Genomic DNA, 27,889 nt, shown 5'->3' with positions numbered 1-27,889 from the left:
CGTTGTACCGTTTGACGATGAAGCGGATCCCGTGGCGTTCGTCCAGGATGCGTTTGAGCTTGGGGACTCCGTAAGTGCACGGCCTCTTGAAGGGGATCTGGTCGGGGATGCCGATGATCTCCACGGCTCCTGGGTCGCAGGCTATTTTGCGGTAGGGGACAGGCACCATGTGATCCAGGCCGAGAGCTTCAGCTGCAGGGAGAACAGCGGAGGGTCAGTGAGATCCGACTGCCGTGAAGGAAACCTCCAGAGGTCAAAGGAACTCAGGATTACAGAGTTATTTTCCAAGTTGTGGGGATGGAAAAGTTTAGAGAAGTTTCCAGGTTTTCATTCGAGCTCATGTTTCCGAGTGTTTTTTGGAAAGTGCAGACGTAAGGAAAGATCATTAGACTTTCAGTCGGTGTTCTAACAGCAAACCAGGAGCAACTATGGCGACTATTATGAGCCATATGTTACTAGGGTTTAAATATTACTCAGAGCTCTGACACACTGTGAATTGTGTGTTAGGCAGTTATGTTGTCCTTGTGAATAAAACGCAGCCTCTCCTTGATACTCAGCCCCCATTGACACAACGTTTTCATGTGAAAAGGAGGTCTGTTTCCATCACAATGGAGCTCGGAGCCACTGAAGAGGCACGTTTTTGTAAACTCTTCCGACTCCGTGTAAACAAAGAAAAGCAGAACTTTTGTTATGGCGGATTTTTGTCTGCATGCGTGTGTGTGTGTGTGTGTGTGTGTGTGTGTGTGTGTGTGTGTGTGTGTAGTTTCATTACAAAAACAACAACAGCGCCAACTCGTGGCTCAACACGAAAACTACATGGCTTTTGAAACGCTGCCGTGTAAACTTTTCAGAAACAGAAAAATGATGCGCCTTCACTTGAAACGTCGTCGCGGCAACGGGGCCTCAGAAGGAGCTCACACACAAACATGACAACAGGTCATTGTGAATCAGATATTTACTCTGTGTATTCTGTGTATTTCTGCTTGTCTGATGTATCTTGGTGTTGTATGTACTGTTGTTTCCTCTTTTACCCTCTGAAAAGCCCTTCCAGGGACGAGAGTTGCAAATTAGTGTCGAGCTGTGTACTCTATGTGCAACACAACAGATTGTTTCTATGTATATTACACTGTCCCTGATAGATAAATAAACTGAAACCACCTCTACTCGACATGTAAAAACTGCAACGCAACAAAAAGGTTTTCCAAGTTGGGGTTGAGACTGGAACTCACAGCTCGGCCACAGTGCTGGGAGTGGAGACGAAGTTCTACTGATGTGAAGTTTCTATTCACACTGGAGTGAACAGCGACCTGAGAGGCCTTGAGGGTTTCAGGATTGTAATCGACTGGAACAAAGCGGGTTATCGAAGATGACTGGGTGGCCACGCTGCAAGTGGCTCGTTGGTATTTCTCCTTAACAATAATTCTTAGGAAGTATTCCATATTCCGAGAAGGGTCAGCCTTTACTGGAAGCCGCGGCTGCTGTTTAGAAACTCAGCCAAACCTCTTTACTGGAAGCACAATTGAGAAATATCAAATACAGGATGAGCCATGAAATATCTGGCGCCGTTTAAAGGGAGACAAAGGAGGAGTTTTGATTGAGATGAACACCAGATAAATCTTTTTTTTAGGATCTTTAATGAAGAAGCTCAACTCATTTATCCAAAGAGGGAAACTCTTTATTCAGCGTATTTCTTCTGGTTCCACTGTAGATATTTTTGTGGTATTTAAAGGTTCGACTCCATGGAAAATGCATGTGCCGGGTATCACAGAGGAAAAGATGATCAAACCGAAGCAATGACCCCAATCTATCAACAGCCACAGAAATGTCGCAGCAAGGAGGCAGCCATATCTCTCAAATCTGCACCGTGGGTGTGATGCTGGGGAAAAAAAAAAAAAAAGCGGGGCATTCCTTACCGTATCTGCTGTTGAACAGGATCTGAACGCATTCTCTCAACGTGTTGATGTCTTCAGTTTCCCGAATGAAAGAGTCCCACTTTTCTGCAAAATGAAGAAAGAGCTCCTCAATGGAATCATCTCAGTTTATTGGAGCTTCACCCTTTAAACCAACTCTGCTGTATTGTAGCTCTTAAAATGGGAAATTAATCTTCTCCATCTACACAAAGTCAATTTGGTAAAACCGGAGCAATCTCCTTAAAGGATTATTATTGACATCTTAGTAGCTTAGCCCTCTAACGGTTAGAAGTTAGCACGGTTCAGAATCGGTTCAGTAAACAATGTTTGGCTCCTGGAGAGATCCAAAAGAAGGAGAGGAAACAGGTCCTTCACTGAAGTCTTTTTGTCTTCAGACTAATATGTAGTACTAATATGTACTGAGACGAGGGTTTCGAGGCGAATAACAATGTTTTTTGAGGATTTCTTAATCCTAATTGTTCTGAGACTGAAATATAAACCATTGTGGAAGTTGAGGTTTGGGGTGACAAATAAACTGAAATAACAGCTGATTTACACTTTGACTGCTTAAGTCAAGAAGAACTCCAAAATGTATTTATTAAAGTTGGTTTATATGTGACAGGATGAATATTTGGGTGAAAAAAGTAATGAGAGTGGATTAAAGAAAACAAGAAATAAGCATATATCTGTTAGTGAATGATAGTTGGATGGATGGATGATTGCTTAACAGGTGAATGATGGATGACTGGATGGAGAAATTGATGGATGGATGGGTAACAGATGGATGGATGGATGGATGGATGGATGGATGGATGGATGGATGGATGGATGGATGGATGGATGGGTAACAGATGGATGGATGGATGGATGGATGGATGGATGGGTAACAGAGGGAAGGATGGATGGATAGATTTCAGGAATGAATAGGTAGATGGATGGACGGATGAATGGATGGATTTCAGGAATAGATAGATGGATGGATGAATAGATGGGTAGATGGATGGATGGGTAGCAGAGGGATGGATGGATGGATACATTGATGGATGGATGGATGATTGCTTAACAGGTGAATGATGGATGACTGGATGGAGAAATTGATGGATGGATGGGTAACAGATGGATGAATGGAAGGATTTCAGGAATGAATAGATAGATAGATGGATGGATAGATGGACGGATGAATGGATGGATGGGTAACAGAGGGGATGGATGGATACATTTCAGGAATGGATAGATGGATGGATGGATGAATGGATGGATAAATTGATGGATGGATGGATGAATGGATGGATGAGTAGCAGAAGGATGGATGGGTGGATAAATTGATGGATGGATGGGTGGAGTCTCCCAGTGGAGGGTGTGTGGTCGAGGACCTCCCCTCCACCAGCTGCCTGTTTCTGTCCTTCAGGACGCTGAAGTTCATAAACAACACGTCTGTTTAATGTGTAAAAAACACTTAAGTGCACGGAGCCTTTTCCTTTTGAGCCCCTTTTGCACACGGCCCTCCACAAACCTCATCTTGTAGTGTTTACGCTCTTTATTGGGCTGGAAAAGGTCTAATTATAATTAGCAGGCTGGAGGAAAGCTGCCGGGTTTGGGGACCGGACACAGTCGGACCAGCTGTTTCCCCGCCGGCGCTTCTTGAGGTTGAGCTGAGGTAACGCTCCGGCACGATCAATCTCCTCGCCTATTATTATAAACTTCAAGGATAGCTGGGTGCTATTGTACTGCGGCAGTGAGAGAAATAGCTGCGTAGGTGTCGTACGACAACAGTGAGACGGTGACAGCCTTTTATCTGCAATCGGAGCCATTTAGCAGGAACTCTGCGGCAAAAACCGGCAACACGTCAATACTCAAATCAACACGTTAAATCCTGAGAGTCCAAATGTTGTGACGGTTTTGAAATCCAGCACAAACTACCATGTCGATCAATACATATCACACACACACGCTGCTACAATTACTTTATTATACATTCAAAGTTGCAGAATAAATCACTCCAACTGGGCAATAAGTGGTGCTATAACTATAATAATCTATAAGAACGTATTTACTATGTAAAATACATCCACCCCCAGATTCTGTACATGTCCAAACTTATAGGCACCGTGTGCATATCTTTTTTATTATATTGTATTTTTATCTGCTTTTTTTTTTTTAGTTCCTGCTATGTGTGCTTCTTTCTCTGTACTATCCTGCTGTACCACTGCAGGATCTCCACTACTTAATTGTAAACAACTCAATATGTCCATTAAAATAATAATAATTACAAAGTTGATCTGTGTAGAACTTCGATTGATTTAAAGGTATGAATGAATGGAATCTCAAACCCTTTAAATCTTTCAGGGGCCAGAAGTAGCCCAATTCCATCCAGAGTGGGCTGGACCAGTAAAGTGTTTTCTGAAAAGAACTACATTCTCAACTGAAAGCCAATTTTGATTGAACCTCTCGGTGCAAACAAACTGAATTGTCCAAATGACTTTGCTTATAGCTGTTGCATTCTGGGTGTTTTCCACAAACTCACAGCGTGGCTTTGAGGCGAATGCCAACTTGCTGGCTTTCATTGCAGCATTTTAGCCCACAGTCCCTGTTTGACACTCCTGCTTTAAGTGATGATGAGTGAATGTGTGATGTTGGTTGAAGCTTTGAGACCGACCTGATTTTTCATGCACGATGGAGAAGAGAAGCCTCTTGGAGATGTGGACACCGGGAGGACTCTGGCCCTGCTCGCCGGCCAGTCGCGGAGTCTCATCTAAAAATGCAACAAACAGTTTTACACAATCAGACAACTCAGAAAGCCTAACTGATAAATAATAACATATATCCTTCATTGTTGTTTTCTACATTGTAAAAGGTGATTTATGCTCCACCAGAGGGCGCCACTCGGCACTGATATAGTGGACAAAATACCAGGAAGAAGAAAAAGGCTCTTTATGGAGAAAAGAAGAAGAAAGTTAATCATAAATAACACCGAGAGGAGGTAACACTAATGTCAAAGCATGTCAGTGAATATTAAATCAGACCAAATATTCAGTTATTGATCCCACAGAGGGGAACTGCCAGCAGGTGTCGCTCGATATGCATATATCATCAATATAAATAAATAAGGATAAAGAATAATGTATAGGATATGTTAACCTGACGTCACATGATACATAACATTTGATATGTCTACAATATATGAAATACAAGGTCAGCACGTACTCGGGCTGCAAGATTTATTGCACATTTATCATTGTTGCAATATCAACAATATACTGTAGATTGGAGAAAAGGCTTTTTGAATTCATGCTCTGAAAAGTGAAAATGACGGAATTGCTAATATGCAATTTCGTGCAAATAATTAAAACAACGTTATATTAATAAAATAAAACAGCCTAAATAATTTTAAACCTAATGTTCACAGGGTACAAGTTAGAAAGAAAAAATGAGTAGCAACAACAAAGCGAACAAGTAAGGCGCTGCATACGAAGAGGATATCTTCGGTCTTCAGTCACACACTGTGAGGCGTTCACAGACGGCCGGCGTCATCAGGTGCTAACCACCAATCGAAAGTCTCTTTTATTTGTCGCAGTAGATTCCAAAACGCTCCATCACGGTAACAAGTGACAGACCCAGAATTCCTTCACACAACGTTTCAAGTTTCAAGCGAAAATGCATCAGTGATGCGTTTTCATTTCAGGAACATTTCGTGTTTACACAACAGCGTGTTGAAAACGATGGTCATTTTCATGCAGTGTTCATGTTGGCCACTAGTGGGTGCTGTTGGCTGTTTTTGTAATGAAACCACACACACATGCACACAGAGAACAATCGGCTATGGACATTAACAGCGGGCGTACACGGACATTCAACTTGTAAAAGGACAGAGTTGACAGAGCCTCTGGACGTGTCCGGAGATCTCCACCATAGTTATCTGACTCCACCTACAGAGTCGAGCTCCTTGAAAGAAATAATGAAAAGTATAATGACGCGACTTCAAAGCACACCTTGAGGGTCATCATTTCCCGGCACACTCCAATGAAGCGCTAACGTCCATTTTTCAGAGAAAGATTTCACTTCTCATCACTCTTATCTTCATCAGGAGCCATATGAAGGTCCTCAATCCTCATTTTCAAAGAAATCTTTTAAGATTTCTCAATGCTGGAAGGAAAAAAAGCTCATTTGATCTTTTAAAATAGCAAGTAGCCTCTGTGAATGCTGTAACTTCCCTTATTTCACCATGAACGACACAGCGTGGAAGATAGATCAGGTTCTTTCATTGTATATACCAAAAAAAACAACAACTAAGAAACGGAACTGTGGACAGTAAAGTGAACGTCTGTCGAATTCAAATATACAGCAGAACCTCTGACGAGTGAACCCGGTAAGAACGGACCCCCAGAGCAAGAAGGCCTGGACAGGGACACGAGATGAATTTCAAAATTAAAAATACAAAAATACAAAAAGGAAAGAAATAAAATAATAAATTGATTAATTAATAAATAAATAAATAGGTGGAATAAAGAGTGGGGGAGGTCTGGGGGAGTTTGCCCGGTCCCCCTCTCGTCCTCCAATGCCTGCCTGGTTGGGCCCCTCTTTCTCTCTGGACGCCAGGGCTATATATAGTATTTTATTTACTATTACTTAATTTCATTACATTTGTGTGGAGACTTTTATTTATCTTTATCAGTTTTTTTCTTTGTCGTCTATCTTTTCTTGTGTGTGTTTCTTCCTCTCCCACCCCTTCCAGTTATTTTCCACGCACGCACACACAGGATCTGTAAATATTGTGTCTTTTCAGCCTTTTACACTGTTGTCTTTGTCATTGTCTTGTATGTATGCTGTAAAGTGAAATAAAAATAAAACGCTAAAATAAAAAAAATCACTGTTCAGGGACAGGATTTAATTCTTAAAACAACTAAATGAGCAGACAACCTGCCAAACACGGACAACCGACAGGTTTTCCTGGCAAATGTTAAGCTGCGCGACACTACAAGGGCCAAAATACTTGAGCTGGAACTGATTATTCGAATATCTGGTCGTTGTGGTGTCCGAAATTAATTTTGAGATGTGATTGATTGCTGCCTGCCTGCAGCGTCGTGAATGTTTCACTTTCACTAGGAGGCAAACATCAGGCCCGTGGGTCAAAACCAGCCCGCTAAAGGCTCCAATCCGGCTCCTTAAACCCACCAAGGTGGTTATATAAGATTTATTTTGCACCAGAACGTTGAATTAAAATTGACTTTATATTGAGATTGTAGTCATTTTCAACAGTAATTGTTGAGCTTGCAAAATATATAGTCGATTTCATCACGTACACTGTGCGCCACAACAAAGAAAAGTGCAAATTTAAAGTTTGTTATGCCAATTTTTTACCAGTCCAGCCCACTCGAGATGAAACTGGACTGTATGTGGCGCCCCAAGTAAAATTTTATTCAGTATTTTATTATGTATACATCTTTGTACAGATCATATACATATGTATATATAAATTGTATACATCTTTGTATTGGTTAAGTTATGTGCTTTAAAACAAGTTCATATTTGGTTTTTGGTTCTACAGTTTGTCCTCGGGACCTGTCCCTCCGAAGAGAGGACACTTCTTCAGGGGACACTTGCGTCCCTACATCAGAGATTTTACTGTTCTTTCGTTACGGCTGGCTGTTCACATACAAGGCTATTTCTGCACAAAACTGCAATAAATAGTAAAATCGAGGTGATATGAGGTGTGTAGTCAGTCTTTTACTGTTCTTTTTTTATTTAGAGAATTTTAATTTAGGAAGAAATTATCATTTCTAGTCAGTTTAACGTTGTTCAACACATTTTATTTGATTAAAAAAAAGCATTCAAAAGTGTTTATTTGCACAAACGTTTAGGATTTGAAGTCTAAAACGAGTGTTTAAGTGACCAGTAAATCCACAAGTGTGTTTCTTACCGCTGCCGATAACGTCTTTGACGCCCTTGTCTGTCCAGTTGGCGATTCGGTCTTTGCCCAGGTTGAGGAGGGACATGGGTTTGAAGTCCAGCTTGCCGTCTGGGTGAGGTTTGGAGGACATGGGCATCCCGTACAGGAAGTTTGACAGGACAGAGTTGCTGGAAGAGGCGGGGCTGGGCGACGTGACCGGCGGGGCTGCCGCCGCCGCCGTCTTCCCCGAGCAGTGGCCGCTCTGCGCCATGGCGGCCGTGGAAGAGTTGTGATTGACGTCCGTGCTGGACTTCGCTTCTCGAGACAGATCTTCTGCTTGCCTGCAGACGGATATGAAATCAGAGGGAGTTCCGGGGGTTTCGAGCTCACAGGTCCTTCGCCAATTAGTGTTAAGATTCTATTTGTGCTCCGCATCTTCTTCTGCTGCTCTCAGTAACTCTGTATGACACTTATTCTCACTCTCAGCTGCATCGATCGCCATCAGGTTATAATTTGCTTCATCATTTCTCCTGTGGATTAATTTGACTTTTGAGTCACTTTTCTCCATCTGATCCCTGAATTGCTCCATTTATTTAGGTGCAGATTAACGTTATCTGGACGTTAGAGAGACTTTGACCTTTTCCTGGAATACAAACTGGATCAGATTATGTTTACTGACATTTAAAAGTAAAAGAAGATCAGATATCCACCTCACTTCTCCCGGAAAAAAACCCTCATCTTATATTCAGACCAATACAATCGTTAGATTTCCATATATTTATGCATTTCCAGTAAAAAAAAAAAAAAAAAAACTGCTAAAACTAAAGCGGATGGATTCCATATTTGTTCAGATTTTCAGCAGCACATCACACTGGATGTGAGAAACATTTGAGCAGATATGAGTGAATAAATGAATAAACTGTTCACCTGGTGATAGTTTGAAACATTTCATATACAAATTAACCAAAAAATTTATAAATTCTGAAGTAGGTGGTTTATTTATACCTATCCTGTAACTTCTTTGGAATAATCTACACCAGGGGTGTCAAAAAACATTTTCGTCCAGTTCAATTCCATCATGAGAAGGCCGGACGGGTAAAACAGTGCCATTTTATCGAAATTTGAATATTTTAAAGATTTTCTTTGTTGTTACGCAGGTGATGGAAATGTCAACATTTTCACAAAAACCAAACAATTAGTATAGAAAATCAGTCCATTCGCAACATAAACCACGACGGTTGGTAGAGCGGTTGTCTCCAGATCAGAATGTTGCAGGTTAGATTCCCATGTCTGAAGTCACTGAACCCCTAGGGTGCCTGGCATGGCGCATAGGGTGTACCATGGATACTTTTGATATAGATCAATACTGTAATGAAAAGTTGCACCTCTATGGAGCACCGAAGTGGCCATAGAAATTAAAAAAAAAAAAAAAATATATATATATATATATATATATATTGTGTATATATATATATATATATATATATATATATATATATTGTGTATATATATATATATATATATATATATATATATATATATATATATATTGTATATAAAACTTGTGGAAATTAGATCATAAGTAGTAACCTCAAACTAATAACTGGAGACTCCGAGTTACAACATATTTTTTCACCAACGCCGCATCCATCCCGTCATGTTATGGAGCTTTGAGATCAAATAATGTGGACCACATTAGATGTTGGTGTTTTCTAACTGAAGCATGTGAAATACAGACGTGTTAAACTCACTTTGGTCCAAAAAGAAAGGATCTAATTCTCAGCCGCTCCGAATCACGTATTCCCTCTTTACCATAAATAAATGAGTTTGGGGCTTATTTTTCAACATTTGGGCATTTCAGAGTGAATTTCTGCTCCTTTCACTTTATTTCTGAACGTGTCTGAATCAAATGCTTCAACATGGAGGAATGGAGGTGTAGAATGATAGAACGCTGCTCTACAGCTGTTTCCATAGCAACCCTATGTAAACACGCTGATCGACAATAAAAGTTCTCTTCCACATGAAGCCATTAAAAGGCTCATTTTATGGTTAAAGAAATCCAAGCTATGATTTATAGTAGCATGTAGTTTGTTTAGTAGTTACTGATGAACCAAAAGTATTTTCTTTATTATAAAGAAGTACTGTGGAGCGTCTCATAGCGGAGCAACACAGCCTCATACAGACCTCTCCCTTCGTGGCCACAAGTAAAGAATCTTGTGGCCAGAGATTAAATGATCTCGTTCACACACTTTATTAATTTCAGGTAATGATTTATTATCTCGTTCCCACGCGTTATTATTTTTCTCTATGGCCACTCCGGGGCCACGTACAGTCCACTTTCTATGTTGTCCTCTCGGGTCAAAATTAAAAAAAAAAGAAGAGGCAACATGAAGCCTCCGATCATCCAGCTCAGTTTTCATCTTCCACTTTAATCCTGGCAGCAGCGAAGTTTGTCATGTTTTATGGTCGTTTTATATAGACCAGATAAAAAACACAACGCTGCTGTCCACCACTATGTAATTTTCGGTAAACGGACATGCTTAAGGCATGATGCGGAAGAACGGAGACCTGAAAGTGGGCGGAGCTTAGGGCAGATCATTGGGCGGAGCGGCGTCAGGGACGCTAACCAGTGTTGTTAACCTCACTGTTAACGTTGACGGCAACGTTAGCTAACGGCATGACTAACCATGTTTTAAACAACTCATATTTAACGGTTGGTTAGCTAAGTTGGTGAAGGATTTAACCGGCGGTTAGGGTTTAACCAGTGGTTAAAATAACCCAGTTTTGTACAACCGGGCCCTGGTAGCTGGATTTCATGGCAGCATCATCAACATCTCAGCTCAGGAATCAGTGTCGTGTTGTGTTCATCACTCTTAAGAACATATTTACCTAAAATCTACGTTTTCTTTGAAATCTTTACCATTTGCTTGGTGGTTCGGCTGGATTGGATTTTAAAACTGTTAATTTAACCAAACATTTCTACTGGACATAGAATTTGGAAACACCCTGGAGTACAGGAGGACTTATCAGATATCTAATCAGATGTGAGGCAGGTTCATAGGAAAAGTCAAGAATTTGATGTGAAAATATTAAAGTAAGTAAATATTCGACAATAACTCTTGTGAAAATCAGGAAATAAATCATCAAATGTGCCCACAGACAGTCGAGAAAAGGGCTTTTAATTTTACACGGTCATTAAAAGCAGCACTTCTTTCGGTGAGAATGCTTTGCAAATTGAGCCATTTCATATTTAGACCTTAAACTAGGTTATTAAAGTCTTGGGAGCAGATGTGGTGCTCGCTGGTTTGCATTGTTAAGCTGGCTCTGAAGAAACAAACACATGTCAGACTGGCCAGGCCAATTACTTTCCTTCAGCACATATTATTAACAAGCTTTTAGCTGCAGGAATCAAGAGCTGTTAAATATGAGCAGGTATCCTCGAAGGCTGTTGCTTCCTGCGGAGAGTGACATGTAACCTGAGATGTTGTTTTTCCCAGGCTGAATTAAAACTGTGTTTATCCTTAGCTAATACAAACCAGCCTGTCTGCTACCAATAAGTAACCACATTAGAGACCCGGGCAGCTTTGTGATTCCAGCCACGCAAACAGAGGAAATGCCAACCTTTGTTTCCACATTAAAGTCAATCAAAGCAACAATCTGTGATGCAGACCTCTTCACTGTGAACTGGATGCGGTGGCTCAGCTCCAGAATCTTCATCAGCGTCTTGGTGTCGTACTCGGACGGCTTCTTCAAGGTGATGCCGTCGGGCAGGCCGTGGACCACCACGCAGCCGGGGTCCTTCTGGATCCACTCGTAAGGCACCGGGACCAGGCTGCTCTTCCCCACCGCCTCACCTGAAGGTCACACAGAGTGCTGAGAGTCGCAGCAACGCCGGGGACGCTGCCCGAAACCGCGTTTCTAAGACACGGCAACGGTTTCAAGTGAAAACGTAAAACTTTCATAGCGTTTTGGGTGTTTGTTCACGTCACAACGTTGCTCGGAGCCACTGAGAACACGACTTTTTGAAAACGCTCCGACTCTGTGGAAACGCAGGTTTTCTGAGACACTGGTACTGCACATAAGAATGTGGTAAATAGTTGTCTGCGCGCCCGTGTGTGTGTGTGTGTGGTTTCACTACAAACACAAACAACAGCACCCACTAGTGGCCCGACATGCAAACTACATGGTTTTCTGTGGAAGAGGACGTCGTTTTCAAAACGTTGCCATGTAAATTTGAAACTTTGCGTTTTCACTAGAAATGTTGTTGTGGAAACGAGATCTGAGACAAATAAATCGATCAAACTTTGTGTTTTTGCAGAAAAAGGACAACAAAAATCCCAAAACAGTTGAAACGTGACTTTGATGGATTGTTATCGTGATATTCCTGGAGTGAATACCTGATGCTGCGACAGCTCCAGTAAGGATGTATAGAATTAAAATAACACTGCATGATGGTTTTTTTTAACAAATAAAATCTGTTGGAAAACTGAAAACTGACCAAAATCATACATTTTCCACGTCTCATCACAAATAAAGGCGGCTAAATAGGATTTATCACTGCACTGTGAGTATGTTTGCATACTTTAGCACTGTAATGAAGGTTGGGAGAAATCTGCTCAGTGTTTGGTGTCTTCTTACTGTAAAGCACAGTGAAGACTTCCTCCACCATCTTCCTCAGGACGAAGATGTTGGACTGGGCGTCCGACGGAGCTCTGGGCTTCCCGTGTTCACCGTCTTTACTCAGCTTGGTGAGATCTCCCTCCTGGTCTTTGGTATTTGCGTTTACAGCGCTCAGGTTCGGCAGGCACGGCGCCCCTGAAGCCAGCAAGGAGGAGAGGATTCAACTTTAAATGAGCATTAACGTCTGAAACGATGGCAGGCTGAGATAATGACAATTGTAAAGAAGTTAACTTTCTTTCGGTTAAATAAACAAACCAATGATCGAGAGGCTTGTTGTGAGGAGTAATGAACACGTCAGCTTTTGAGAAATCGCGCCCTATAAAATGAACAACTTGTTTTCACGATACTGTGCCGAGATAAATGTAAATAATCTCTCACAGAGAGCAATTAAAAAGACAACGCGAAGGAATTCGGTGCAGGTCTTCTTGCTCATTTGTTGGGGCTGAAGGATAGCTACCTGGAATCAGAAGACTTTATTTCTTTTAAGTTCTTAATCACACGGCCGACGTTTGACGGCTCAACAGCTCCGACTACTGGCTGCTGAGCAACACTTCAGGAGCACATTCAATAAGTAGACTCTGCAAACTTAAACACGTGTCCTCCAAACGAGCCGAGGCTTTCTCCGCTGCTCCAGAGTGGCGACAACGTGCAGAACGCACCAGCTCTGCTTTGATGAAGCCGACAGTTTGTTGGTATATCGTTTTATCAGCGAAAAGGCAAAAATGTGAGATTGTGACTGTTTTGTTAATGTGATTATTTCTCACGATTTAATATTGAGTGAAACTGCCAGCTGCAGCAGTTGTTGAAGCTTTTGGCTGAATCTGCCGAAACCCGACGGGGACGCGAGTGGATTTTTACAAAAACGCCTTTGAGCTGCAGCGAAAAGCGATCAATGCTCCAACGCAAATCAATTATTGAAGAGACTAAAAGGGATTTAGAGGGGAGCTCACGGCAAAACTTGTAGAAGTCTGTCTGGATTTCCCTCCTGGAGTTGAGGAACACTCTGCCCTTCTCTGTGCCGACGGCGATCACGCTGTCCTCGTGCACGGTGACGCACGCCACCTCCGCGTTCAGCTTAGACATCGCCATGCACTGTGGGACGAGAGGACGGGGGGTTCAAACTCAGAGTCATTGACAGGAGTGAGAAATATGAAGGAACATACCTATAAAGCACTAAATCTGGGTGATTTTGGACTTTTGAAGGAATTTCCTATTAAGAAATGTTGTTAACAACTATTGGGATCCAAAAGCATCAACAGCCTTAACACACATTTGCTAGGTAGAGCAGGAGTGTCCAACATAAGGCCTGTGGGCCAAAACTGGCCAGTAAGACGCTCCAATACTTACTGTTGTAGTAGGTAATGAAACATAAAAAAATATAAAATAACAGTGTATGATCCTTAAGACAAACTTCATCTTTTTTTAATTGTATTTAAAACGTCATTTTTTCTTTCTTGAGGCAGGTAGATTCGGTTGTTGTCTGATTCAAAGGTTGGCGGTTTCATCGCCCGTCTCACCCTGTCAAAGTGCCTTTGAGCAAGACACTGATGTTGGTCCGACTGTTCGTTATCAATCAATGAGCAACGTAACATTGTTTTTCATTGCTGTGGGAAAACTACATTTTGAAACTTGAATACTCTTGATTTTTTAATGCTGCAAAGTTCCTGCAGACTTCAGTGTGAATGTCTTTCGTCGCTGCTCTTCAACGTACCACCGAGTCGAGGGCAGACACCAGGCTGGTGAGGATCTCCTGCCGGGCCGACACCAGCGGCTCGCCGCGGGAGTTCGTCCTGATGCCGTCGCACGCCAGCTTCCTCATCTGAGCCATGCCTCTGCGGGGGGGGAAAGACGGAGAGGCTTGGTCAGATGGATCCGGCGCGACACCGATCACATCCTGCACATGCATCTGAAGGCTCATTCAAGGGCTCACATCAGAGTTCGACTTTAAAGTTGTTCTTCAGAGCATGAATCAGAACCAAGAGGCTGGGAGACCGAGAAAGGAACCACAGTTAAAAGTACTATCAGGTTGAAGTACTGACACACACCGAATTAATTTATTGTACATTTATTCTTGTTTTTTGAGGAACTGTTATATTTATTTGCAATAAATATACAGATTTACTCCCAATATATCCCACATAACTAATGAAATATAGTAGCTCACAGTTTCTACTCCTACAAGTTGGGAATGAAAAACGAATCATACGTTAATGACATTAACATTATATGCACAAGGCAGGAAAATGGCGCAATCAGCACAAAAACTGACATATTTCCAATAGTTTCCACCCAAAAGTCATGCTGAGATAAACACACTTCAGTCTGAAGGAAACTCTGCTATTAGAGTTTTTAACCCGACCATAACTGAACCCGTGTGCCAGCATCAGAGAAACACGCACTAACCTTCCGTCGGAGCATTACTGAGCCTCCGTCTCGTGAAAACTCATTTTGGCGTTTCATTTCAGTAAAGTTTTTAGACACACACGACTGTGTCTTGAAAACGATGTTTACACAGAAACTTCAGAAACATTGAAAAAGACGTTGTTCCCATGCCAGGCCACAAGTTGTCGCTGTTTTGTAATGAAAGCACACACACACACACACACACACACACACACACACACACACACACACACACACACACACACACACACACACACACACACACACACACACACACACACACACACACACACACACACACACACACACACACACACACACACACACACACACACACACACACACACACACACACACACACACACACACACACACGCGCGCGCAGCATTACAAAGTCTGAAAATAGAAAACTTTACTGGATGAAAATACAGTGAAGGCTATTTCACAGTTTAAGCCCCGTTTACACAAAGTTACAAGTAAAAACACTTCGTTTTCGTTTCAGGAAAGTTTTGCGTTTCCACGGCAAGGTCATGACGATGTAGTTAGGATACCAGACGACTAGTTGGTGCTGGTTGCTTTTGTAATGAAACCACACACACATGCAGCAGGGAACAATTTGCTCTAAACCTCAACAAGGGGGCAACATGATGAATTCTGGTGGACAGGCGACCAAGTTGGATTGTTATTACGGTGACTGTCAAAATAAAAGGAGAAGATGGACTATTGAAGTTGCATTTTCACCGTTTTCACAGAAATGGAGTCGAACGGTTTTCAAAAAGTTGCATTCCCAGTGTAAACAGACGGCCAAAAAGCTTAGAAAGTTTTGTGTTTTCACTTGAAGACGTTGTCATGTAAACAATGAGAGAAACAATCTATTCATGAGAACAAAAGAAAAAAAAATGGCTTAAAGATCAACTGTGATTTGCTACAATGAAGTTTTAGTGACTTTAGTATCATTGTCGCTTGGTGTATCTGCTCAGAACACAAAGAAGAGCGAACGAGAACGTTTGTGTCTGATATCCAAAGGCTTCTCCTCCTTTTGAAATGTCCTGTGTGCCGTCCTGCTCTGGTTTTCCACATCCCACTTGTCCTCTCTCTGCTCTCTCTGCTCTGCCACCTCTCTTCAGCTCCTCCGGGACGCTGTGGAGCACTGAAGCCAAGGTAGATCCATCCTCCAGCCCGGCTGCCAGACACCGCTCACACATTTCACCTTCACTTTGGGGAAAAGAGAGTCTTCAGAGTGGTACTGGGGGGGGATCACAAAAGTCAGAGGGGCACATCCTCTGGGGACCCCGACTGCCAGTACAAAATGTCACGCTAATCCATTAAGGAAAAAGATGGATCGGCTGACAGACGTCTCCATCCCGAGAGCCGGCTCAGAGCGGGATCCGGTGAAAATCAGGAATGTGCGGTTTGCCCTTGTCAATCGAGGATAATTGGAGCACTCGGAGGACGTCACATGAGCACTTTTACGCTCTCCGCTTGACAGATGGTGCAAGACAAGTAATATTGACTTGAGATTACAGAAATGAGCTCAAATTTCCAACACGACTATAGGTACAGCCAATCAGCCAAAACATTAGGACCACCTGGATACTTCTTCTGTCATAACAAACCTGATCTGACAAATTGTGGACTTCACCAGACTTCTGCAGTTAACAGTTGGATGTGATTCTTGGCTCGCTATCAAACAAAAGTATTAAAAACATCACAAACCATGAAAACATATTTAAGGTTTCAGATATCTTAAATTTCAAAAAGTTCAGGTTTCTTGAAGAAATGTCAAGCTTCTCCATCATAGATGTTGTACAAAGCGCCACCAATGGTTGTTTGGTTGGTTAAAAGTATAAGTCAAAAACTTGAGAGTGGATTTTAATAAGAATTGAGAGGCTAACAGATATTGGGACGGGGAAGAAGGGATTACATTTTGGGTGATACCGAGTCATATCTTGGACCCAGAAGAAGAATTTGGTCTTTGAAAGTATGGAGAAATTACACTGAATACAATTGTTGGAAATAGTTGGAGCTGCTTAATTGAATAGCTTCAACTAACATAAATCAATCAAGTTCTTCCAACTTAATCTAAGTCATTAACTTAATTTTGAAGAACTTGATTCATTTTGACGTTACCAATTGAAACAGTTCAATTAAGTTGGTCCAACAATTTTCTTTTTTCAGTGTATGAATGGATTTTAATGAACTGTGGAAGGCTGATTATTCATGAACAGAAGAGGAAAGAAGTCTGGATGACACACGTTTACATATAGGGAGGGGACAATATATAAAATAATAATAGGGAGGGGAAATATTGTCCAGCCAGGCAGAGGTATGCACTCTCCAAGTACCTTCTTCTTGTTCTTCCTTGAAACATTCTTGACAGATAACAGTCCAAGAACCAAATATTCACTTGCAGCTTCATATATACAACCCACCAACAGGAACCACGACAAATAGCAGATTCACAGGGTTCAACATGTTATGGCTGAATGGTGTTCACTGTTGTTGCACTTAAATCCTTATAGAAAAGCAACTTTCATATACAAAGATAAATACAAACCAAAGTCATCAAGACGATTTCTTCTACAAGCTTTTGCCACTGATGTTTTGTTGGTGATGCTGCTTTACCCCAATTTCTTGTGATTGCCTTCTTGCTCACAACCAACAGTATTTTTAACAGATATTTGTCATTCTGTGGGACAGCTCCTTTGGGAATTTTACAAATATATAGGACCAAACAGCTATTGGGGAGTTGGTATCAAAATATTTGTCTCAATTCTTCACTGACACATTCCCAACAAAACAAATGTTGGACACTTTAGATACAACACGATCAACCCGAGTCCAAACAACAAGCCTGTGAATGGAAGTAAAGAGACAAATGGACAGGAAGTGTTAAAGGGAAACGGCTCGGCTAAAGCCAGGCACTATGTTCTCATGGCAACTGAAACCCGTCTCCTTGGAAACTAATCTCGGGGCATTTGAACAATGCAGCTCTGGCCTTTAATCTCTCCAGACACTGGGAACCATTATACTAGCCTCTGGCAAGCCCAAACCACGGACTCAATAGAGAGAGGACAGAGAGGTGGAGAGACACCAGGCAGAGAGGGAGCGAGGGAGGGAGGGAGGGAGGGAGGGAGGGAGGGAGGGAGGGCGTGGTGGGTTCAGCTGCACCAGTCTCAACGTGCCAAGTCTATTGGCCATCTAAATCCGCCTCCCCTGAGGACACAGCAAACATTAGCCCCCTCCTAAATTATTATGGCCTCGAAATAGATGGCCTCCTTCCCTCACATATTTAAAAGGCAGAGGAAGTGGCGAGGAGGAGAGCGGCGGGGATAAGCAGAGGCTCGGGATAATGCCATGTCAATTGCTTTGCAAGAGGAAGCTCCAGCATAATGTCACAGTGCCGTTATGGTTCTCACTGAATATTGAATAGTTCAGAGTGGAACGCCGTCCATAAATAAAGCGATGCACAATGCCCCATGAGAGCTATTACAGCGCTATAAAAAAAAAAAAAAAAAAGAAAAGAAGAAAAGAAAGAAAGATCCTTTGATGCAAATCCCACAGTCGCTTTGTTGATAGTGAATGACGCAAACTTTGTGGACATGCCAGGACCATTCACCATGATTTCATCCAGATACTTACTTTGACAAAAGCTCATTTATTCTCCCGGCCCGCAAAAAAGCGGCCAAAAAACCCCTCTTCAGTGGAAGCTAAAGGTTTTCTTTAACATCCAGGATTCGGTCATTTAGTTTCAGTCTTTCGGTTTGCATACTCCACAGCGTTACATAGGAAAAGATTAATCTGGCAACCCCATGACAGATTAACACAATTTTTTGTATTTCTTTTTGTGTTGCTTGCTGTTGTGTTTTTTTTTAAAACCAGATGATTGATCATAGCAAAATAGAAGAAGGAGCCTTCACTTTTTCTTTGGTGGTTGTCTTGCTATGACGTAAACGTCTTTGAAGGGATTTTCCTGCATTTTCAAGCTCTGGGCAGGCTGTGGGAGAGCCATTTGGAGCTAACCTTTAAGAAAATCTAATAAACCCAGCTGAGAGAGGCCCAGAATGACCTCTAATGCAATGAAGATGTTTACTGACCAGAATGAGACAAAGAAAGGCACAAGAACAAACTTAAAGAAGACGTGGGGGGGGGGGCACAGTTTTGCATCTTGAAACTAAGGACGTTCCTGGTAAATAATTCTTCTGTTCAATGAACAGAATTCTTAATTAAGACAAGTTAGCTAGTCTCACTGCGATAAAACTGCAGAGCACAGCTTGCTGTGAAGTTCTTTAAACATTGTGCGTATTAAGAGCTCTTTGAAGCCTTAATTACAATCTCCAATGACATTATTTGTATTTTAAAAGCTGGTGGAGTACTCGAGAGGGTTAGCATTTAGCATCCCGACGCCGTGGATTCAGACTCGACGTGTCCCGTCAACCTTGTGAACTCTTCAGGGGACACGAGACCTTAGAGCAGGGGTCTCCACCCCCGGTCCTGGAGGGCCCCTGTACTGCATGTTTTGGTTCTCTCCCTGCTTCAGCATACCTGAGTCTAATGATGATGTCATCACCAAGGTTGTGGAAAAGCCCAATAATGAGCCGCTCATTGCAATCAGGTGTGCTGCAACTGGGAGGAGCTAAACCCTGCAGGACAGGGGCTCTCGAGGACCGAGGGGACCCCTGATTTAGAGGTTGTCATGAGGTTAGGTTTTCAGATCAGATGACAGCATCTCCACAACCCCGAATCTTCCCGCGGTCCTGGAATAAAAGCTACAGCATTTTTCGAGGGGGTTCGTCACTTTTCATAACGCAGTTTTGTGTGCATGGAAATGTCTTTGTAAACGAAGAAGTTTTCGTCCCTGTGGACAGATCGAAGTTAATAAAATCGTAACAATTAAAAAACACAACCATAACTACAACTGCATTATTCATTAGGACTTAAATTTGTACTTTCAGTGTACAGTTATCACTCAGTGGGAAGATTAAGCCATGATGAACTGTCGTTCGTCTGTTTACAGCAGAACGATGATTGGGGCCACTGAGAAAACAAGTTTTAGGAAAAGCTCTCTATGGAAATAGGAGAAAACACAACTTTAAATGCTGCAACTGCCCATGTGCACCACGGCCTTAGTGACTAGTTGTGCACATGCTCAGGAGATTGACAATAAAGCCGTGGTCCCACCATGCAGAATGTGCCGGGACGGGATGGGGAGGGACACTGACAAAAGTTGCGGATGGTACCGAAACAACAGTCACTCCACCGTTGGGGTACCTAGCACAACGGACCAGATCCCATCAGGAGGAGCGACAACGCAGCAGTCTGCTGATTGGTAGTGACGATCGTCACTCTGGACAAGCCTCCCGTTGTTGTTTACATATGGCATTTTGTGCACACAGGTTGTTTTGGTAACTCGGATTTATTGAAATGCAGTCGCTACACTGCCCCCTGGTGCTCCGACGAGGTGCAGACGCTCCTCTCAGTAACAGGAGAGGATGAGATTCAGCAGGAGCTGGACGCTGCTGTTCACAATGAGAATGTTTTCTGAGCCGTGTCACAGAGAACGGAGGCTCATGGGTTTACTCGGACAAAAACAAAAACAGAACCAACAACAACCAACAGCACCAATTTGTGGCCTTGCATGCCAAGCACATTACTTTCAACATTTCTGCTGTTTCTGTGTAAATGTGAAAGTTTCTGAAACAAAAATGCAAAAACTATGTATTTTCACTCAAACCGCTGTGGTCTTAAATAGTGTACACGCTGAAAAGTAAAGAAGGAACCTATGAGACCTTTCTTAAGCTGGAGGAAATGTTATATCCCGAAGATGTGGCAACCTGTTGTGATCTTCAAGAACATGAAACACCCCGCTCCAAACAGACGTGTTTCCAATTAGTCCAGCGAGCTGGCACCGAGCTCAGGTCGACGGCTATAGCTAACAGGAAGCGAGCATTCAGCTCGTCGAGGTTAACAACTGCACAAACTAAAATCCACAGCAATAAATATTGACGGGGTTTCGACGCTGTTCTGAGGTGGATCTGGGTTTTCTTTGGGTTTGGTGCACGCCCACGGCTAACGTTATTCAAATCCAAACCGTTTGTTTGGCGTCGTAAACAGACGCAACAGGTTAATCCATTCAGATCGAACCCTGACGATGTATCCAAGCTCTTCACAGCTGCTTCTGATTCATGTATAGGAATAGAGAGGAGGGTCAGACAGATGTCACCTGCTGTCGAAACGTACCCACGCAGCCTCATTACCAGAGTTATGTAAAAGAAGAGCGATTTGGAGAAAAGCCCGCAAGACCTTCGGTTTCTCAATAAATAAGATGCGATATTTGTTTAGCACCAAGATATATGACAACGTGCACTCCCGACCATATTCCAACCCCACTGTGGATTTCTAGAAGGAAGGAAAACAAAAGTAGGACTGCAAACTTACATAAAGCAGGGTGTGGTGTGACAGACTTTATTTAACTTATCATTAGATGTAGAAAAAAAATGGCTAATCCCTTTGCTTACGCCCCGTGACTGAAGCTGCAGGCCTTTGTCGTGGCCCATGTTCAGGTTTTTATCACTGCTGTGAGGGAAACCAGCTAAATACCAAGAAGATAGGCTGATATATGAAGGTTTATGTGGTAAATTAAGAGTTGGGTATTTTAACAGGAGGGGAGAAAATGTGGAATAATTCGGATTGTGTTACGGATTAAACCGATTAGCTCTTTAGTTCTGATTCACAGAATTTTTTGAGTTTAAAAACCAGATAATGCAACTCATTAAACTTTCTTAACACACAAAAGGACAAGAAATATGCAAACTCGAACCGGATATTGTGTGGCTGTGAACACAATCTGTTTTTAACCTTTTCCATGCGGTAGCTACCGATACTAAAGCCAATAAAAAAACTATTTAACAATAAAGTAACAAAAAAGTCTTTGAAAACATTTCTCAACCTCAAGTAAAATTACTTTTATGTCCACATTACCTCCGAAAAATCTTTTATTCCTCATACTTGCAGTGATATTTTTTAGGCCCCATTAATACGACATTTCAAGAAAAAAATGCAACGTTTTTGCATTTTCGTTTCAGAAAAGTTCATGTTTAAATGGCCACATTCTCAAAATTATGTCTGTTTCCAGCGGAAATGGCATTACGACTGAAAAAGATGTAGTTTTCATGTTGGGCCACTAGTTGGTTTCTGTTGATTGTTTTCATAATGGAACCACAGACACATGCAGCAGAGAACAACATGCAATAAACATTAACAATACACAGACAATCGTACGCGGACATTCTGGTGGACAGACGACCAAGTTGGATTGTTATTATGGTGACTGTCGACTATAAAACTACCAAGTCCCAGGAGATTGTTCAGATTGCCCATCTACTGAGCATGTGCAAATCAACTGTTTACTGCGGGCGGAGTGCCTATGACCAGTGGCAAAGTTTCCAACATCTACACAAAGACGGAGTTGAAGCATTTTCTAATAATTCCAGTTTAGGAGCAAGTTTGCATTTCCAGTACCTGCGAGCACCATTGTCATGTAAACGGACACTAAAAACCCAACAAAAGCTTTATGTTTTCACTTGAAGTTGTGTAAACAAGCCTTTGATATGCCTTCAATAATGTCAATGTAATTTAACAGATACCTCCATGTTATTATTATTACACTTACTATGGGCAAAGATTATGGCATCATTCATCTCAAAGCATTCTAAAGGTTGGAAAACCATGCAGCTGCTCATGATATAGAAATAAACAATTGTTTTCTATTGGCCGTATTATGTCTGAGAAGTTACCATATGACTGTTTTCAATGAGTTATACTTTTGAATTTTGACTGGTTATTTCGTAGGCATTAGATTCTCTTAGTTTTGTAGGAGCTTTAGGAAGAATTTAGATCCCAGTACATCATGAAATTCAAAATGCATTTAAGTAAAAATTGTTCTTCCACAGGAAGTTCTTTTCTTAGAAGATGGACCCTTGAATTTCATGTTGTCAGAGATGTCTTTTTACTATGATTTCCCTGGATTCTGATTATATTTTCCTTATGTTTTTACTGTACGTTTTACTCAATTTTCAATGTTGTTTTTACTCTATTTCCCTGTATATATACTTAATTTTCACTGTGTTTAATGTATTTTTTGACTGCGTTTTGCTGAATTTTAACTGTATTTTTCCTGATTTTACTGCATTTTAACAATATTTTTCATGCATTTTTTTTATGTTTGTCCTATATTTTGCACTTTTCCTGATTTTCACTGTATTTTTTCAATTTTTCTCCCGCATTGTTCCTGTACTTGTAACTATGTTTTCCTGTCTTTTTCCTACATTATTAATGTCTTTTTTTTGCTGTATGTTTGCTTCATTTTTGTACTCCGTTGTCCCTGCATTTTTGCTGTACTTTTCCAGTATTTCTATTCATCGTTCCTGTATTCTTATTGAATTTTTCCAATATCTTTCCTGGCTGTATAGTATTGTTGCTGGAGTTCCTTCTGTTGAAGATCTGTCCAGAGAAACATTGAATTCAGATTACAGGTGACTACAAAGTAAATACCTACAATTTTAAACTGAATATAAAAGAAGAAAAGGTGCAAATGATAAAATATAAAGGAAAGAGCCTGAAATCCAACTGGATGAAAGTTCTGCTGTATAAACAATAATAATAATAATAATAATAATAATAATAAGAATAATAATAATAAAAGTTCCACCAGTCTGCTTAATAAAAATAAAAATAAAACTGTAAAGTTTGCAGCGTTACTTTGAGCTAAATGTGGAGAAAATATCAGTGAAGTTTACTTATTTCCACACATCCGACCTTGTGTGTGTTTTAATAGAAGGAGAGGAATTAGATTAACTGGTTAACAGCTGTTACTAGTTCATAAAAGACAGTTAGTTGATGGTTTTAACACTATTTTGTTGAAATGTAAACATGTTTGGGGTCATTTATTGCTCATTTAGCTAAGGTGGCTTTTGTTCTACTAGCTGGTCTTCAGTTGCTGTTATCAGAGAGGTATTTTTTACTATGTTCCTGCTGGATTATTACTATATTTCCCCTGAGCTTTTACTGTAAATTCTTCCACAGAATGTCTTTTTATGATAATTGTTTCCTGTTTCCCAGTACTTCTGCTGTATTTGTACTGTAGTATTCCTGTATTGTCACTGCAGTTTTACTATATTTTTTACCGTGTTCTGCTGAACATTTATCTGTATTTTTCCTGCGTTTATACTGCATTTTTATTCTATTTTCAGGATTTTTTTTCTTGTGTTTTTAATGTATTTTTCACAGTTTTTACAATATTTTACTTGGATTATTTTCCTGTCCTTTAGCTGTATTTTTACTGAAGCTTTTCCAGGATTTTAAATGATTTTTTCCAGTATTTTTCACTGCCTATTTTCCTGTCATTCTCCTGCATTTTAACTGTGCTTTTTGCTGTATTCTATAATATTTTCACTGCTGAATTTGTCCTGTACTTTTCTAGTATTTCTAATGATTTTGTTTCTATATTTTAACTGTAGAGTCTCTCTCCTGTATTTTCAACTGTGCTTTTTCTTGGTATTTTTGATGCATTTTGTAATGTGTTTTCCCTGCATTTTTTTGATGAATTATCCGTGTACTACTCCCATAGTTTTAATGATTAGATTTTTCTGAATATGTCACAGTATATTTATTTTATTTTTCCAGTCTTTCCTGGCTGGAGCAGTCTGGTAGGACTAAAGTTTTGCTGTATGAATAATAATAATAAAAAAAAAAACCTTAAGTTCCACCTCGGTCTGCTTAATAAATAATAAAAAACTGTAAAGTTTGCAGCGTTACTTTGAGCTAAATGTGGAGAAAATATCAGTGAAGTTTACTTATTTCCACACATCCGACCTTGTGTGTGTTTTAATGGGAGCAGAGGATGAGACAGAGATTAGATTAACTGGTCAACAGCTCTGTTGCTAGTTCATAAAGTACAGTTAGTTGGTGGTTTTTTCACCGTTTTGTTGGAAGTTTAAAGGTGTTTTGTTTCGTTTACTGGCTCGTTTAGCTTAGCTGGCTTTTGTTTTACTAGCTGGTTCACCTTCAGTCGGTGACAACAAACCGACGGTGAATAAAACCGACAGCCCACCGACACGGTGGACCTGAGACCGGGTTAACTGTTAACCAGCAGCCAGCTTCGTTAACTGAACGGAAAACTAACTAACCAGGTAACTAACGGGAGCTAACGAGGCTAACTAGCCGTGCAGCGTTAGCCACATGCTAAGCTAGCGGCTAGCCTTTCATCTCCTCCCCCCAAATTAATCTATAATCTGTAATTCCTCCGTGAACGGACACGAAAAAAAACCCGATCCACGAAAACACCCGACACAGCCGAGCACGGACACGCAAAGACATCTCGAAATCTCACCTTAATTAGCGATTAAATAGCCTTGTTGCTGCCGTCAATCCCGGAATAGGTTTTATTTAATCCATCAGAAACAATCCCGTCCACAATGTCTCCGTCCGCTAAAACATCGTAATCCCGACCATCGCGACTCCTTCGATCTAGACTGTCTGTTATGTGTGAGTGTTTTTTCCCAAGTTTTATTCCCGTTTTTCCCTCTTAACAGAGCTGGGTGTCCCTTTCCCCTTTCTTTGTTCTGTAATCCAGTAAAATTGAAACTCATTCGCCTCCTGCTAATCCCAGCCCAACTCAACAACAGCATCTATTGGCTGCGATTTACATACAGGATTAACGGAGGAACCTCTGGAAAAAAAACAACCCCCGAGAGCAACATGGACATGATTCCTGCTCACATTTGTATTTATTTACTATTCAAATCACTGTCTGCCACTTGGCTGCAGACTGAGCACCATCCGAATTATTTTTAGGATTAGGATTGAATCTCCAGCAGCTACAAGGATCCAGTGGCTGAAGTTCTGCCACAGCTCCAGCGATGAAGCCCAAAATAGCTCCAGTCTCTTTTATTAAGGGTAAAGTTCACATTCTAGAAGGCAGGGACAGACTCTGGAATCTTTTATTCATTTTAACTGGATATAATCCACTGTAATCTGGTATCCCCCCACCCCCCCCCACAAACAGTCATTCTATAGTTAATAAATGCTTCATAGTCAGCAAAATTTAACCCCTTTATGGACGAAGTTGTTGGATTTGGTAGCTTTCGTATTCTTCTGGTTCCTCCAGAAACAGAACACAGGAGGAAAATACTGAGGTGGAAGCTTCTGGAACCCGATAATCTGAGTTCTGAAATTATTATGTTTCTGGAATAATCTGGATTAGTTCTAGAATTGGTAAATGGTAGATTTTGTGAGAAATCTAAAATGTGTGAGACTTCTAAAATTATTCAGTGTCCTAAAATGAGTGAGTTCTGGAATTTTTAAGACGTTGATTCTGTGAGGATTCTAGAATGTTTTAGAGTTCTGTAACATCTGAGAGATCTGGGATTATTTGGAGTTCTAGAATTGTTCGCAGTTCTAGAAATTCGTGAAGTTCGAGCATGGGTAAGACGTAGATTTTGTTAGAAATTTAAAATGTTTTGGATTCTGTTATATCTGAGAGTTCTAGAATGTGTGGTGTCTAGAATTGGCAAGACTCTGACATTACAGAAACCAAAGACCTTTTAGAATCTTCATTAAATCAGAGTTCTAGAATGTGCGAGTTCTCGAATGGGCAAGACTTCAATTCTGTAAGAAATCAAAATGTGAAAGTTCTAGAATTTGTGAGTTCTAGATTCGGTACTTGGTGAACGTGTAAAAGTTCTAGAACTTGAGAGAATTCTTTAATGTTTTTACAGTTGTGACATTTTTAGAATTAGAATGAATAAATCAAAAATGCAGAATACATTGGAGTTCTTGCATATGTAGAAGTTCTAGATTATAATCATATTCCTACAATTTGTGAGGGTTCCAGACTTTGTCAGTTCTATGATGCTTGAGGTCTGTAATGTCTGCATTCTAGAATTATTGTTCTAAAATGTGTGTGTTCTAGAATCACTGGGAGTTCGAGAAAATATACGAATTGTCCGTTTTTCGAGTAGTCAACAATGTTTGAGAATTCTAGAATTTGTAAATTCTGTTATTTGTCAGATTTGTAGAATTTATGAGAACTCCAGAATGTTTGACACTTTTAGATTGTCATACTTTTGTAATTCGTGAGAGAAGGTGTTAGGTCTATTGTGTGTGGGGTTCTGTAATGTTTGAAAGTTCTAGAATTATTCAGAGTTCTAGAATTTTTCTGTCTGAGAATATGTAGACTTTTGATAGAATATCAGAGTTGATGGATTTTTTCAGTGTTCAAGAACATCTGAGAATTCTAGAGAGTTTGAGTTCTGAATTGTAGAATTTGTGACAATTGCAGAATATTTTAGGAGTTCTTGTGTATGGAAAAGTTCTAGGGTTTTAGAAAATTATGGAATGTTAATAAGTTCTGCATCATAATCATTCTTCTCTGGTTTGTGGGTTCCAGAATTTCAGTTCTATGATGTGTGAGAATTTGTAAAAAATCGCTGACTATATGTGAGTTCTTGAATTATGTAAAAGTTGTATAATTTGACAGAATTGTAAATCTTGCAGAGTTCTAGATTAAATCAGACTCGTAAAGTTAATGAGATTTCCAGAACATGTGAGCGTTGTCGAATTGGTTAGTTCTATGATGTTTGAGAGTTCTCGAATGTGTGGGACTTTTCAAATTTGGGAGGTTTTCTTGGAATGTTTCGGAGTTCTAGATTGGTCAGATTAGCGAGACTTCCAGAATGTGAGCAGGTTGTTGAATCTTTGCAGAGGCGTGGAGTTTGCAGGGACTCTAGACCGTCTTGAAATCTCCTTCAACAACACCCCGGAATGGAAACGTTTCATTTCCATGTATTTGAATGAGCGCCCAACAAAAAGGTTAAAATCTGCGCCTGTGCTTCTCATCTGCTGTACTTTTTGCTGCCTTTTGCAAATAAGTAATGACCGACTTATTTAAATGTCATCGGCATAACCAATCTGCCCTCAGGCAAAAAAAACAAAACAAAAAAACAACAAC

General features: G+C 40.8%; 1 protein-coding gene across 2 annotated transcripts in view; it reads right to left on the bottom strand.

Annotated features, from left to right (window-relative positions):
* The window catches only part of gtf2ird1 (GTF2I repeat domain containing 1), a 41,704-nt gene extending 16,125 nt beyond the window's left edge, over positions 1 to 25,579 (bottom strand). Inside the window, exons 1-9 of one of the 2 annotated variants that reach the window (XM_080482676.1) lie at positions 25,271 to 25,579; positions 14,189 to 14,309; positions 13,428 to 13,569; positions 12,436 to 12,612; positions 11,468 to 11,651; positions 7,828 to 8,138; positions 4,567 to 4,662; positions 1,914 to 1,997; positions 9 to 192 (exon numbers count right to left, since the gene is read on the bottom strand). In XM_080482676.1, the coding sequence (XP_080338802.1) occupies positions 9 to 192; positions 1,914 to 1,997; positions 4,567 to 4,662; positions 7,828 to 8,138; positions 11,468 to 11,651; positions 12,436 to 12,612; positions 13,428 to 13,569; positions 14,189 to 14,305 (1,295 nt within the window). In that variant the 5' untranslated portion in view covers positions 14,306 to 14,309; positions 25,271 to 25,579. The remainder of the gene's footprint in view (positions 1 to 8; positions 193 to 1,913; positions 1,998 to 4,566; positions 4,663 to 7,827; positions 8,139 to 11,467; positions 11,652 to 12,435; positions 12,613 to 13,427; positions 13,570 to 14,188; positions 14,310 to 25,270) is intronic. The other variant, XM_080482675.1, reaches the window with a different exon arrangement.
* Between the last annotated feature and the right edge of the window lie 2,310 nt (positions 25,580 to 27,889).

The sequence above is a fragment of the Lipophrys pholis genome (genome assembly GCF_963383615.2).
Source record: "Lipophrys pholis genome assembly, chromosome: 16".
Taxonomy (NCBI): domain Eukaryota; kingdom Metazoa; phylum Chordata; class Actinopteri; order Blenniiformes; family Blenniidae; genus Lipophrys; species Lipophrys pholis.
The sequence above is the reverse complement of the archived record's forward strand: the minus strand, read 5'-3'. Positions and strand labels throughout refer to the sequence as shown.